The 14540-nt window shown below is 49.0% G+C and overlaps 3 protein-coding genes across 3 annotated transcripts; 1 reads left to right on the top strand and 2 right to left on the bottom strand.

The window, feature by feature from the left end:
- Positions 1 to 10009: 10009 nt before the first annotated feature.
- DFJ58DRAFT_787133 (ribosome 60S biogenesis N-terminal-domain-containing protein) lies at positions 10010 to 11149 on the bottom strand. The gene is made up of 5 exons (XM_041390099.1): positions 10985 to 11149; positions 10787 to 10932; positions 10470 to 10727; positions 10346 to 10415; positions 10010 to 10292 (listed from the first exon to the last, which is right to left on the bottom strand). The coding sequence occupies exons 1-5, from the start codon at positions 11118 to 11120 to the stop codon at positions 10141 to 10143; spliced, it is 762 nt and encodes a 253-aa protein (XP_041244148.1). The 5' UTR covers positions 11121 to 11149; the 3' UTR covers positions 10010 to 10140.
- A 61-nt stretch (positions 11150 to 11210) lies between these two features.
- DFJ58DRAFT_703002 (uncharacterized protein) lies at positions 11211 to 12998 on the bottom strand (the record flags this gene model as incomplete). The annotated part of the gene is made up of 1 exon (XM_041383642.1): positions 11211 to 12998. The coding sequence occupies one exon, from the start codon at positions 12996 to 12998 to the stop codon at positions 11211 to 11213; it is 1788 nt and encodes a 595-aa protein (XP_041244147.1).
- Positions 12999 to 13061: 63 nt separating this feature from the next.
- DFJ58DRAFT_372330 (uncharacterized protein) lies at positions 13062 to 13773 on the top strand. The gene has a single exon (XM_041380090.1). It carries the CDS (start codon positions 13268 to 13270, stop codon positions 13667 to 13669), a length of 402 nt encoding a protein of 133 aa, XP_041244146.1. The 5' UTR covers positions 13062 to 13267; the 3' UTR covers positions 13670 to 13773.
- Positions 13774 to 14540: the final 767 nt, after the last annotated feature.

Genomic DNA, 14540 nt, shown 5'->3' with positions numbered 1-14540 from the left:
ACACCACCTATGGACCGCTTGTGCATTGCTGCCAATTTTCGATGTTCGTCTTGCCCTGGGTCAACTGGTATACCCGGTTCATTTTGTCGCTGTCGTCCAGGTCTCACACATCCATTTGCAGCACAGCGATGCTGACGATGACTTGATTCGTGATGAAGATTATGTTCCTCGTCCATCTAATTCGCAACCGTTAGCCACCTGTGAGGGCTGCTCAGGGCTGCAGAGCGTGGAAGTGGTCGATTGTGTTATTGCTTGTAGATCAGCTTCAAGGACATTCTGTGGCGTCGGATTCACAGTCTTGGATGATGGATATAAGTAACATGAGAAATGCATACCGCTACAATATCTCTAGCGTCCTGACCATGTCTGGAATAGAAGACAGGTCTTTGACTTGTGCAATAATATCATGATCTGACGCGATTCTCTTGTATTCTCCGCCGCGTTGCTGCGCAAGTAAAAATGCGCTAAAAGGCTGCTCAAGGCGAGCAGCCAATCGCAACGCTCGACCGCTCAGTTCTAAATCAACCGACTCCTGTGCTTCAGGAAATCTGTCAAGCGAATACAGTGATGGAGACCCAGGCGCAGACCAATAATCTTCGCTTTCCGCGTCGTCAGCAATGTCAGGCAGCTCTACTAAGCCAGACGGCTCCACGAAGTCAGGAAGTTCGAGGAGATAACGATTCCATGGACGAATAAGCAAGAACGTCTGCATAGTGGGTCGTGATGGTGAGAACTGAATCAGCTTGTCATGCGTAATGATTAGCAGGTCGTGAAGCCCGTCGGCCTTGACTCTATATATCTCCTGGTCTTGAGCGCGATTCCGTTTGACTGCTGTGACACGAAATGCGATGCAAGGCAGATGCAGCCTGCAGTTCCCGAAACGAGGCGCGCTCAGGTTGTCAAGCAGGGCGTAAAGTTTCAGAACCGAATCTACGGCCATGGCATGTCGGAGCGAGGAGATTGACCTCTGAATGCCATCTTCGGACAAGCGGGGCGAACTGCATGGCGGAGTGCTGTATGACATGACATCGGCTGGCAGACAACTGTTAAATTCGGACGACTGCCCCACCCAATCCAGGACACTGATGTCACCCGATCGAGCTACGACCTCCTGTAAGAGCCTCCCAAGCGCGTTTTGCTTCTTCTCGCCATAAATGACAGGCAGATTGACGCCAAAGATACCAAATAACGAGTATGCGATATCTTCCTGCAGCGTGGTGATACGGGTCGATACCCATTGGAGCTTCTCCCGGGCGTTTCTCATCCCCGGACGGAAGGCAACGAGGGCCTGTGCATTTATGCCTATCGCATCTCCCATCTCCTGCATAATTGCAATGGATTCCTTGTGGTTGGGAGAGCAATCACCAAGATATAAAGTCCAATCCTTTTGATAAAAGAGGACGATTTTGGGGGCCAGAAATTCTTGAACTGTCCATCCTCGCGTGTTCCAAGTGCTATTCGCGAGTGCGCCAGGCTGCGACGAAGGTGGAACATCCGACAAGTAGATGATGGTAAGCGCTGAGTAGCGATACCAGATAAACATTGAGTTGATCGAATGTTGGACCTCGACATTGTTAGTCTGGTCGATGCAACAGGTATCGATCCATGCCCAGCGGTACCCCATATCACGAGTAGTTGTACAGAATGACTGCAACTTCGCGATGCTGCCAACTGGATCCAAGTTGTACACGCTCTTGTCCTGAATGTCGTGCAGCATTGTCTCCTTCGTTCCCCACCTATGTGATAGCATGACGTAACCGAAGTGCTTCACTACCGTATCTTTGATGTCCTCCATCCGGGGCTCTCCATGCATCATTGTAAACAACAAGAGCTTCTTGTACTCCACGCTCGATTCGAAGGTATCCATCTGCGCCTCTCTATCACACAAGTGACCAGTAGATGTGTCAATTAGACGAAGCGGGGTGTGTTCAAGTTGGTCATTAATAATTCTTCCAATAGCAGCCCGTGCTCTGGATGGACTGGTATACTGCCTACGCAGCCCTGGGGAAAGGTTCAATCATCTGGAGGCACATGTTTTTCATGGCCTACCTCGTAGCTGTGGGTCGGCAGAGTTATCCAACTTGGAGAGCATAATTCGAAAGGCCTCGAGGGCTTCATGATATCGTTGCGCGCTATAAAGCGCCGCATGCTTTAACTGGTATCCGAGGTAAGAGGGAGGGTTAAGTTCAATGACCTGGGTATAACTGGTGTGAGGCTCAGTACAGGACAATAGTTGCGATCGTACCCGTTGCGCATCGAGGAGTGCGTCCGCCCATAGCGCTTTTTCTAATTTTGCCTTACCGCGCTTTGCAAAGGTTTCATAAGTTGCAGAATCCAGGTTAATCGCCGCCGAGTACAGCTCAATAGCCTTGTTGTAATCGCTCACAGCCAGCGCAGCATCTCCGCTTGCAGCAAGGACAGCATCACCATTGGCAGCATATACCGCGCTGCAACGTTGCTTGAAAGCTATGTTTAACTGCGGGTGAGAATTGTAGTCTGGGGACGTTACTGAAGACTTGCCAGTGGACCAATCAAGGCAGCTAGCCTTCGTAGCTTCATCACACATATCCATCATATATCGATACGATTCGTGGGCTTCTCGAAGCCTATGTGCGCGAAGGAGTCCATCGCACCGTTTCTGGTTTGCCATTTTCCACAATGACCTGAGGTCCCATCCGAAGAGCTGGATAAACCACGCACATGGGCATGAAAAGCATTTTCGGTTAAATCACATGAACATACCACGATAAAGTCATCATAACCAGAATGAATAGCTGACTGAGAGCTTGAAGCAATGGCGTTGACAACGGTAGTGAAGTGGTCAGCATCTTTGTTGTCATAAGCGTCATTCAAGGAGTCTATTCCCATTTGGACACGTAGACATGCCTAATATGCATAAGTTCAGTGTCAACGGCCACGAGTTTTAAGAGTGCACAATGCTCACTTCCACGATATGACAGGCAAGAGGGTCTACCTTGGGACAAGTATCGGACAGCTCTTGAACGCGTTGGATTGCGTCATCGTATTGATTTGCATTGAAACAAGCGATGGCCTGAAAACCCTAATGAAATAAGGTATAGGCGAAAAAAAAACATTGGCATACCTTAATCAAGAGAAGATGATGAACGGTCTTTGGGTCTTCTTTCGTGAACATGAACGCGAGATCAAACGCTTTCATCGCGTCTCGGATCTCCATTTTTCCACAGTAAGCAATACCCTTGGAGATGCACCCAGTGAAGGAGGGCTGAATACCGACGGACTAAGTCTCCGTTTAGCCTTGGGCGCCATGATGAGGCAGTGTATCTCACCTTGAGTGCATCACTTAGTGCTTGGTCCCAGTCAAGTTTTCGCGCCCTAACAAGTGAGCGATTGGCATAGGCGATGTGGTTGTTGTCGTCGATGTCAATCCGTTGTGTTAGCAGCGCTTCAGCTGTATCCCAGTCACAAATTATGCATGCATTGCGGATTGTCGAATCGATATCGAGGATCTATAGGATGCATGGTCATTACATTGCCAACAGGGAAGGGTGGAAACGTGCCTTAGAACCAGGCAAATCGTCCTCCAGCACTGCCCACTCTGAGATCATTCGATCTTTCCCTGCGCTGAGGACGTGCTTGCCATCCATGGAGAAAGTGACAGAATTCACCTCATCAAAGTGCTTGAATGAGGCGATGGTTCGTCGATCTGAGAGACGCCAGAGGTAGACATGGTGGTCATGCGATGCGGAGGCCACGAAGGTACCAGTGGAGTCCACTGCAATAGCGGTCACCAAGCCAGTGTGCCTCTTCCACGGATCACCGAACTGCTCCCACGTTGATGTGTCCCACTCCCGTACGGTAGGATCTGTAGTGGAGCCCGCTGAAAGCAACCGTGTGCCATCGGGCGTCCACGTAAGTGAGCGATTCTGCGATGAATCGAACGCAGAGTGAGCCTTGAACTTTGCGATACATTCCCTCCCGCCTGGAGTCCATATTTGAATATTCTCGTCTGTCGCGATGGCAAGAAGTTCGCCAGACGGCGAATGCCGAACGCAGTGGACTGATGCACCGCAATTAATTTTTCCTTGCGGTTTCCATGTTTCTGTGCTCCAAAGTCTCGTCGTTTTGTCCCCTGAACCACTGGCCAGCGTTCCACCCGGAGAAAAGTCAAGCGAACTGATCCATGCAGAGTGGACATCCGAGTCGATAGCAAGGGGTTCAGGTAGAGGAAAGCCAATTGAGCTGGAGCGTGCAGGGTGGACGTCGATATCAGATAGAAATTCGCCGGCGTTGCCGTCCCACGCGATGATTTTTCCGTTAGCATCACCGCTTGCTATCAACCGCCCGTCTCGTGATACCGCTACCGCCCCCCACCCAGGTCTGATGTCCCTCCATTTTCTTCAACACAACACCATTCGTCAAGTCCCACAGACAAAGTGTATTGTCTCCCAAGCCGGTCACCATAAGTTGTCTATCGGGGAATACTGCGACTGCAGATACGGCGCATTCACGCACTTCAAAAGCTCGCACGGGTGTGCTGATCATAATGATGGGCTGTGCTGCTTCCGCCATTCAGTTAGAGGTTGATGGTGTTGAACACGATGAAGGTGGTCTTGCTGCAACCAAGGATTGTGGGTGTCTTGCTCTGAGTTGCACAAATCTGTGTACTACTATTTTTGTATTATGTCACAGCGCCAATCTGTCACCTCGTGTCTTATCAGAAGTTTGCAGATGACTTGGCATGGTAGAGAATAAAGGAGAATCGCGTCTGATGATATCACGGTTCAAGTTAAAGACGTTCGCGACATAATGAACATCGAGACTTTAGAGATATTGTAGCCAAAGGTTTGAAACTTCATTTGTACCTTTTATTTACTTAATGATTTATATTTACGGTGTAGTAGTACTATTCGGGCAGTGACTGGCAGTGATCATTGATTATCAAGGGGCAAGCTGGCAGGCTCACTAGCTATGCGGGGAGGTTGTTTGATTTCTTTTTATCGTGTAACATATACTGGTGGGAGGGAGCTAGGCAAAATGTAAGTACTAGCGAGGGACAGGCACTTAGTAGAGACCTCCGCGAAATCGATCAGAAAAAATGTAATCCTGAGTGCCGCATGATTGAGAAGCGAGACAGATATGACGATCTGAGTCCTGACTGAAGTCGACCCATGCAACAAAAGGAGTCTCATGTGCTTGAGCCATATCTTGGGCGTCTGATAAGACACGAGACGAACTAGCGCTGTGAAAAAAAAAGATAAAAATGGCGAGTACTATTGACCTAGAGCAAGGCGCCAACAATCCCCAGAGCAAGTCCACCGTCGACCTCCAACTGAATGGCAGATTCCAACACAGCGCAGCCCATCATCCAAACGAAAGTGCCCGTTCGAAATTTTGCGGCTCGTGGACACACCGTATATGCAATAGCAGTCTTTCCTGATGGGCGACGTATGGTGACGGGCTTGGGAGATAATAGACTTCTTCTGTGGGACTTGCAAGGCGATGATGTAACGCCGAAGAAAATGGAAGGTCATAACGGTTGGGTGTGGACAGTTGCGATATCACGAAACGGAAGATTCATAGCAAGCGGGGATCATAACGGAGAGCTCATCATCTGGAACGGCAACACTGGTGAACCGGTCAAAACCATAAAAGCTCACTCTGCAGCAATTTACTCGGTGGACTTTTCTCAAGACAGCAAAGTACTGGCAACTGGTTCAATGGACAAAGTGACAAAGTTATGGAGCACGCAATCGTGGAAACAGCAAGGAATTCCAATCAATTGCGGTCATTATGTCCATTGCATTCGGTATTCGCCGTCTGGAGAACACCTTGCCATAGCAACATCCGGGGATATCCAAATATGGAGTCCAAGCAGGAGAGAACAAATAAAATCCTTGAAGGCTCACACCGAGTTCAATTCAGCATGGAATTACTCGCTTGTGTGGATGCCCGACGGCAAAAGGTTGCTCTCAGCGGGCTCCAATCCAGATCCCACCATACGGGGGTGGGATACATCGATGTGGGAACAGGTCGGTAGTCCCTGCAGGGGCCTTACTACTAAGGGCATCAACACTCTTGCTGTAAACCCCACTGGAACCCTCGTCGCTTTCACGTCTCATGACCACTATGTCCGCCTCTGGCGGCTCTCGGATTGGCGAATCATCGCCTCATTCAAGCACTCCCACACAGTGTGCTGTGTCATCTTCTCCACGGATGGCAAGCACATTCTCACCGGAGGTCTTGATAAGAAGATCTCACAGTGGGCAGTACCCTCGCTTGATTCCAAGGCATGTTTCCGCCCTTTACTCCTTGTGATTTACTGATGATACTTCCTGCAGGTCATCGATGTCGATTCAACAATCCGCAAGGCATGCATAACTGGAGACTGGGATACCGCTGAAGCGCTGCTGGAACAACAGATAATTGCTGACAGTGACAACGGCGACTACAACACATATGCCAATCTCTCATTAGTTAAGGCGCGAAAACTTGACTGGGATGGTGCACTCCATGATGCACTCAAGGTGAGATAATATTGGACACCCATGACATACTGGAATGCTAACTGTGATGGTAACTTAGTCCGTCACGATTCAGCCCTCCTTGACAGGCTATATCTCCGAGGGCATCGCTCTTTGTGGGAAAGGGCAGATCCAGGGTGCAATAGAAGCATTCGACCTTGCGGCCATGTTCACGGATGGACAATCGAAGACTATTCTTCTCTTAATAAAGGCAGGTCAAAGTTTTCGTCCATATTCCCTGATTCATCACGTTCTCAGGCCATTGCATTGTTCAACGCAGAGCAACCTTCTAAGGCAATCCCACACGTCCACCAGCCACCTGATGCTTCTCCCGATGGTGATACTCCTGCTTATAGTGCCATGGAAGTGAGTATCATGGACTTGATTCAGTACAGTTCTCGGTTGATACTGATTCAGAACCTCGCACAATAGGTTTACCTCGATAGCTTAGGTGACGTGCGTCGCAACGGAGGTGCTGGCGATTTCGCCGTTGCTGTCAATGCCATCGCTGGCTCATCTGAATCCGCAATTTGTTCTGCCATTTCTTCCGGATATGAAGATTTTGCTGTGGTGCGTGAACATGATGTAATTAAAAATGTTGTTTTTGCCCAACTCCGCGATCTGTACAGCTCTTCGGCTGGGACCTCAAGTCAGTGTGGCAGATTGCAAATCAGAAACGTTGCGATGCACTCCGGCAGTCGGGTGGAATTAGAGAAGCCCTCGAATCGTATCGATATATGATGGATATGAGTGACGAAGCTACGAAGGCTAACTGCCTTGCTTGGTCCACTAGTAAGTCTTCATCAATGTTATCGGGCCCAGTTCTCACCTGCATTTTCACTCAGAATTCGAGAAAGCCTGCAGGGACCATTATGCTGCCAAAGGATTTACTGACGTTGCTGCAAGTGGAGATGCCGCGTTCGATGCTCGCAATTACGACGAGGCTATCGAGCTATACTCGGCGGCAATCAACCTGGATTCAGCCAGCGACACCATCTTCACAAATCGCAGTAAGGCGAAATCAGAACAAAGGTTATGGGAAGATGCACTTCTCGATGCGCAAAAGGTGTGGTGACATCTACAGTTGCGTGGTGAATACCCATTCTGGTGATATGTAGGTTGTCCAACAGAGCCCTTTGTCTTATATTGGATACCAGGCGAAGCATGCAGTGCTTCTTGCTGCACAACGCTATGACGAAGCTATCGAAGCCTTCCAAGCCATGCTCTCCAAGTTGAACACTTCTCCCGACACACGACAACAAGGTAAGCCTTGAAAACATAAACCTCCAGATGGTTGACCCTTTCTCCAGAGCTGCGCCAGCAGTATGTCTCTCAACTCCACGCAGAAAAGGTTATCCAAAAAGTCATTTATGATTACATGGAAAACATCCCGACTCGTCTACTGGACACCTCCACTGGTCGCTTATACGATCAAGAGGCACAGACGAATGCCTTCAAGGCGAGCACGGAGTACAAAAAACTTTTGTCATCATCAACGAAGCGCGCGGACCTCCAAACAGAACGCATCCGAAAAGTGGTGGCAAAGTACTTTGCTTACGTTATGCTATCCCATAGGTGGGAAGGGAAGGAGCCGCTGCTGTACAACATCCAGGGCAAGAGCGTGTACGAGTTGAATTCAGTCCACGGCATCGGGAAGTTGCAGCGATTCTGTGAAACTGCTCGCGATAGTGGGTACCGCTGGGCATGGAGCGATACATGCTGCATAGACAAGCAAGATATTAAGGAGCTCCCGACATCCATCACTTCCATGTTTCGCTGGTACCAACGCTCTGCTCTCACGATTGTCTACTTGTCAGATATCTCGCCTTCTGGCGCACTCGCTGAGAGCGCTTGGATTACGCGAGGATGGACACTTCAAGAATTCTTGGCTCCTAACATTATTCTCTTCTACCGAAGCGATTGGACCCCGTATCTCGACCATCACTCTGACAACCACAAGGAGTTTATCATGCAGGAGTTGAAGGATGTCACGGGCATAGATTCACGGTTCTACGTCACCTTCCGTCCTGGAATGAAAGACCCCCGTAAGAAACTCGAATGGGCATCGAAACGTGTCACCAAGGAGCCAGAAGACGTTGCCTACTCATTATTCGGCATCTTCGGCGTCTACCTACCCGTAATCTACGGCGAAGGCAGACAGAATGCGGTCGGGCGGCTCTTGGAGATGATTGTTGCTCAGTCGCGCGACATCAGCGTCCTTGACTGGGTTGGCAAATCATCCGAATACAACAGCTGTCTGCCAGCAGATCTCACGCCGTACGGAGATCCCTTGCTGCCATTTTTGTCTAAAGATGATATTCGGGCATCAATTTCGTCACTGCCAGTTGCTGGGGCTGAGGGGATGGCTTTAGAATTGTATAACAAGCTTAACGGCACGAGCCCCCCCGGTTTCTCGCACGGGCGGTTACATCTGCCTTGCATCGTGTTCGATGTCACCAAATTTAAGCGGAGGGGTGATCAAGATCAAGGGATGTATTTCTATGATGTAGAGGCCAAGGGGCTTTGTGATTTGCTCATCACCACGGGAAAAAAGCTGTTCTCGCGAGCAAAATCCGCCACACCGAAATTCTTGCTCGTCCGCCTCTTGGACCGTCGTCTCCTCGAGCTGCCTGACTTTCTGGATGACACGGAGAGCATAGACGATTCATCCTGTCCCCCGTCCCCGTCAGATTCACATGGCGGGTTTACTGCAGAGCAGGAGTCGATTGATTCGGAATGGAGCGAGAAAGTGATTGCTCGCCTCAAACAGCCGTTTGCGGAACTGTCTAGCTTGGCAGAGCTGTCTGACATTGCTGACGACACTGAGAGCGAGGAAAGTTACTCGTCTGCGCTCGAGTGTCCATTGCAGCATTCGCATGGCGGGTTCCCTGGAGAGCAGGAGTCGGTTGATTCAGAATTGAGCAAGAAAGCGTTGCGATTGATTGCTCACCTCAAACAGCCATTCAGGGCATTTTTGCTAGTGCAGAAATATGGCGAAGAATACACGAGAATCATGTCAGATCGTGACATCATTGCACAAGTCAAAGACACAACTTCTGTTCGCGACATGATGCACTGCGTCAGGACAGTAGAGGTGGTGTAGCTTTGAAGATTTTTTTTTCTTGTACATTGACATTTCAAATTACTTAGAGCTAGTATGGTAGCTGAAGTTCCTGTTGGATTTAGAAAGTACCGGCAACTCGGAGCTCAAGACTGACAAAGTGCGCAGTTTGCAATATTTCGGTTATGTAGAAACCCAACCAAAAGCACTAATATTTTACAGTATATAAGAGTAGTCTACAATTCATGTACATCATGTGTTATCTATGGGTTCCATGTACACCTGAGTTTGGTCATACTTTGATGGATGTGTCTGAGACTTGCAGTAAACTAACAGTTCTGAAGCCAAAAAAAACGATGTGAAAAAAAAAACAGTTCCTGTACCCTAGAAGAGGGTACAGGTCTAGAGAAAAAAATCACTGTCAACGACAATAAATTCAGCGCCGGCGCGCTCGTACAATTTTAAGAGCTATTCCATACATTAATTACTTCCTTTCCATGCCAAGTATCACTCACATGTCCAATTTTCATGGTCCGTTTCACTTTTGGATCAGACCACAGCCCAACCGAGCACACTTCAAGGACTTACCAGATACGAATCTTGAGAAAGACCTTTGAAAATAGACAGGAATATGTCTCTCTGTTGCTCGAGGAAAGTCGATTTCACCAGTGAGGAAGTTTCGGGATCGATGAAGGAGAGAATAAAGAAGAAGTAATAAGTGCGGATGTCTGGTTGATGAGGTTCAGACAGGTATAGATCTACAGATGTTGTGGGGACATACCAGGTCTTGCGAGCGCATCCTCTGTGTCTCCTTTCCCTTTCCTCCTCATATGCGATACTTTTGCCAACGTCTAAAGTTTTTTAAAAAGAAATTCCGATCTGCTAGCGTATGGAAGCTGACGCACCTTCGTGTCCCATGGAAACGCTTCAAAAAGTGTCTTCCGTTCCCTCCCACCTCCGAAGTGAGAGATACTATTCAACAGTTTCAACGAAACGAGAATAAGCTCGTTGGAACCAGAGAGATAAGATGTAATTTTGCGCATCCATTTTGGCGACAAGAGCGTTTTGATAATTGGAATGCCGTGCGAGTGGTATGGGAAATGAGAGGACAGCAGAGCAAGGACAGAGGATAGCAGAGACACGAGGAGTGATAGACTGGACGACTAGTGCATTGCAACGTCAAAACGCTGAGAAAACAAAACAAAAAATAGAATGCACGCACTTGATTCATACCCTCCCATATCTCAAAAATATCATGAGCACCTGAGGAACTCTCCATCCATTGCACAACAAGTGCGAGCCTTTCATCTTGAGGAGCAACAGTCTCTCCTGACTTGATGGACAGAGTCGAGCGCAATGCAGACAGGGCTACATGACTTGGTGAATATTCTTCGCAGTGATGATCATAAGGCTTATGCACCTTCTATTTGAGCATTCTGGTCTTGATTCTGCAGAGCGCGTCTGACATCGATCGCATTTGAGAATTTATACGCCTTCCGCGAGGTTTGCTCAGGTTTTGCACGTTTATGAGGGCGCTCCGATTTGCTTTGAGGCATACTATACTATACTCCTTGGGTCAATAACTCGAGTCCATACCGAAGAAGACGCGCCAAATCTTGAATTTTACTTAAATCACGTGATTATGATCATTCGGTTCTACGTCCTTGCATCGACTGAAGGGTCTGTTTCTTAACCATCCTTCTAATCCTCGAGGCCGAGGACGGCAACGGCCCCCTCTTAGCTCCGATATGTCCTCTCCGCTTTCGCTTTGTTAGTGGTCGTGACTCTGGAGGAAGCTCAAAGCCGCGCCACATCTCCTCTTTTGCGCTCGACAAAATGGGGCCCACCGCCACTTTCCAATCCCAGCCCTCCCTTTTACCCGCTGCAGCTTTCTTAAAAAGGTTTACAAACGTCATTTTTCTCAACAGTCTCACGAGCGGTGCGAGCGAAAGTTCTTGGAATGGTGAGAGAGGTGTAGCTCCCATGAGCATGTCGACAGTGGGGACGGCAGATGTGGGCAATCGCTTGCGACTTGCATGAGCTGTTTCAGACCGGGATGAAGCAGTTGGCTCCCCGAGAGTGAGGAGGTGTGAGACTGTTTCAGGGCCAACGCAGGCGGGACCAGATAATTCCACCACAGGTTCTCCATGCTGAATCCTCCGCTCTAGCAAGTCAACGTCTGGAGGCTCCCGAGGTCTCATGTGCATGACGAAATCTGCGAAGCGGTATTGGCCAGTCCTGCAAACATGTCCCAGCTCCTGCTTGATTCGTAATACAAGACTAGTGATGACGATCAAATATGTCTGTAAGTTCGGCTGGAAGCCAAAATGGTCGAATGCGCGGAGCGTCATGAGAGTAGCGGGGTAATCCTCGAGAGCCATAAACGTCCGCAGTGCGAGGTGTAGGCATGAAACTGAAATTATATTAGAACGTGCCAGGGGAGCATTCCCGGTGCGCAGAAGATGGCACTGGACCATATCCCGAAACAACTGGCGGGGAGGGACAGCATTATCCGGGCGCTTGTGTTTCCGTGAACGTTTATGACCCCAAAATCTGGATACATGGAAAAGCTTCTTGAAAGTGAGGTCACTGGGTAAGAGGGAAGTAGAGCGGTTGGCCATGATGGCGTGATAAAGCCCAAAGGCCTCGGTGTATTCTCGACGAGCGAGGCTGGAGTGGATAAGCGCGTTGAAAACTGATATATCAGGTGTGACACCCTCTGAGCGCATGCGGTACAACGTGGCCTGAACGGCCGCGGAGTTTTCTGGTTGAATTTCATGCAATGTCTCCAGTATGCCCGCGTAAGGAGCTGCATCAGGGGCAACGCCCTGCTCCATGCAGTCGCTCTCATACTTCTTGAGCCAACGTTCTGCCGTGCTCATTTGCCCCGCACGCATACATGTTGTTACCATGACGCTAACCATATTCGCGGACGCAGAGAGATCAACGTTGCGAGCAGTGACAAAAGCATCGGCCATATCATCCACGATTTCAGTCATAGCTGCTATTTTCAAGCTAATGCTACGACTTGGAAAAAATTGCTCGTGGAGCATTCTCTCGTAAACCGAGACAGCGAGCTTGAAAAGGTCCCTTTCAAGCAAGAAACGGATGAGTCGGTTGAACATGGTCGAGCGGTATACATTGTCGAATTTCGCCACGGAAATCTTGTCATGGATATAGGTCTCTACTTCGTCGGGACCCTTTGCGAGAATGCGACTGTCTATAGAACGCAGAAGACCATTGACGCGGGATCGAAACACGCGTCGAGCGGGTTCCTGGATGTTACTTGAATTACAGTCTCGTATTTTATTGTGTGTGCTTGTCTGGCTTTGAGGACCCGGACTGAGAGAGCATGAAGTGGAACAAAAAAACGAAGTGAGTCTTTGTGGGGTAAAACGTAGCTTCAGGACGCGACGAAAGCTGGATTGAAGCATGAAGAACCGGCCATCAATTGAAAGAGGCTCCTTTTCATAAAAGTGTGACATGACGATGCGTGACAACATTTCAAGCAAGCGCACACTCTTCGGATGACTCTGCACATAAAGACTCAGATTTCCTTTTACCGCCCGTCAGATATTTGACTCCTCAGCCGCTAGGACAATCACCTAATACAATACAGAGCTCACAGCGACCTACGTTCTTTCCCAAACTCCCCTCCTTCCTCTTCTCGCGCAGATGTACACGGTTCCCCTCCAGAATCCGAATGCTGACATTCATAATAACTTGGATTACGTTCTTCTCCAGTGTTTCCTTCGCACTTGACTCCTTGCAGCAGGCTGTTACATTGCCCCTGCCTTCTAACTGCTCTCCCTCACCGCCGCGGCAGGTCACTACTCACGGACATTCACCCAAATATTCACGCGAGAACGAGAACGAGAACGAGAACGATCGCCATCACATTTCAAACTTACATCTTTTTCAGTTTCGACTACCCACCAACCAATCATCTGCTACAACCTTCAAAGCCCACCTATGCTACCTATGGATCGCTCGTGCATTGCCGCTAATTTTCGATGTTCATCTTGCCCCGAGTCTAGTATACCTCGTGCATTTTTCTCGTTGTAGTCCAAGTCTCACACATCCATTTGCAGCACAACGATGCTGACGATGGCTTGATTCGTGATGAAGATTATGTTCCTCATCCATCCAATTCGCAACCGATAGCCACAGGGCAGCTCATGGCTAGAGGGCATGGAAGTCGCCAGTTGTGTGATTGCTTGTAGATCAGCTTCGAGGATATTCCTTGGGTATTGCTCGTCTCATACGTCAAATTCACACTATTGGATTACTGTTGTAGATAACAAATGCATACCGCTACAATATCTCTAGCGTCTTGACCATGTCTAGAATAGAAGAAAGGTCTTTGACTTGTGCAATAATATCATGATCTGACGCAATTCTCTTGTATTCTCCGCCGCGCTGGTGCGCTAGCAAAAATGCGCTAAAAGGCTGCCCAAGACGAGCAGCCAATCGCAAGGCTCGATCGCTCAGTTGCGAATCAACCAACTCCTGTGCTTCAGGGAGCTCTCCGGGCGAATTGTGTAATGGAGAGCCGGGCGCAGACCAATAACCTTCCTCGCTCTCCGTGTCGTCAGCGACGTCAGGCAGCTCTGCCAAGCCGGACGGCTCCGCGAATTCAGGAAGCTCGAGGAGATAACGATTCCACGGACGAACAAGCAAGAATGTCTGCATAGTGGGTCGTGGTGATGAGAACTGAATCAGCTTGTCCCCCGTAGTGATCAGTAGGTCATGAAGTCCGTCGGCCTTGACTTCATATATCTCCTGGTCTTGGGCAAGACTTCGTTTGACTGCTGTAACACGAAATGCGATACAAGGCAGATGAAGTCTGCAGTGTGCGAAGCGAGGAGCGTTCAGGCTGTCAAGCACGGTGTAAAGTTTCAAAACCGAATCTACAGTCATGGCATGTTGGAGCGAGGAGACCGACGACTGAATGTCATCTTCGGACAGAGATGGCA

The sequence above is a fragment of the Suillus subalutaceus genome (assembly GCF_016647625.1).
Source record: "Suillus subalutaceus strain FC151 chromosome Unknown DFJ58scaffold_50, whole genome shotgun sequence".
Taxonomy (NCBI): Eukaryota; Fungi; Basidiomycota; class Agaricomycetes; order Boletales; family Suillaceae; genus Suillus; species Suillus subalutaceus.
Note: the sequence above shows the minus strand (reverse complement) of the source record. Positions and strands in the feature narration are given on the sequence as shown.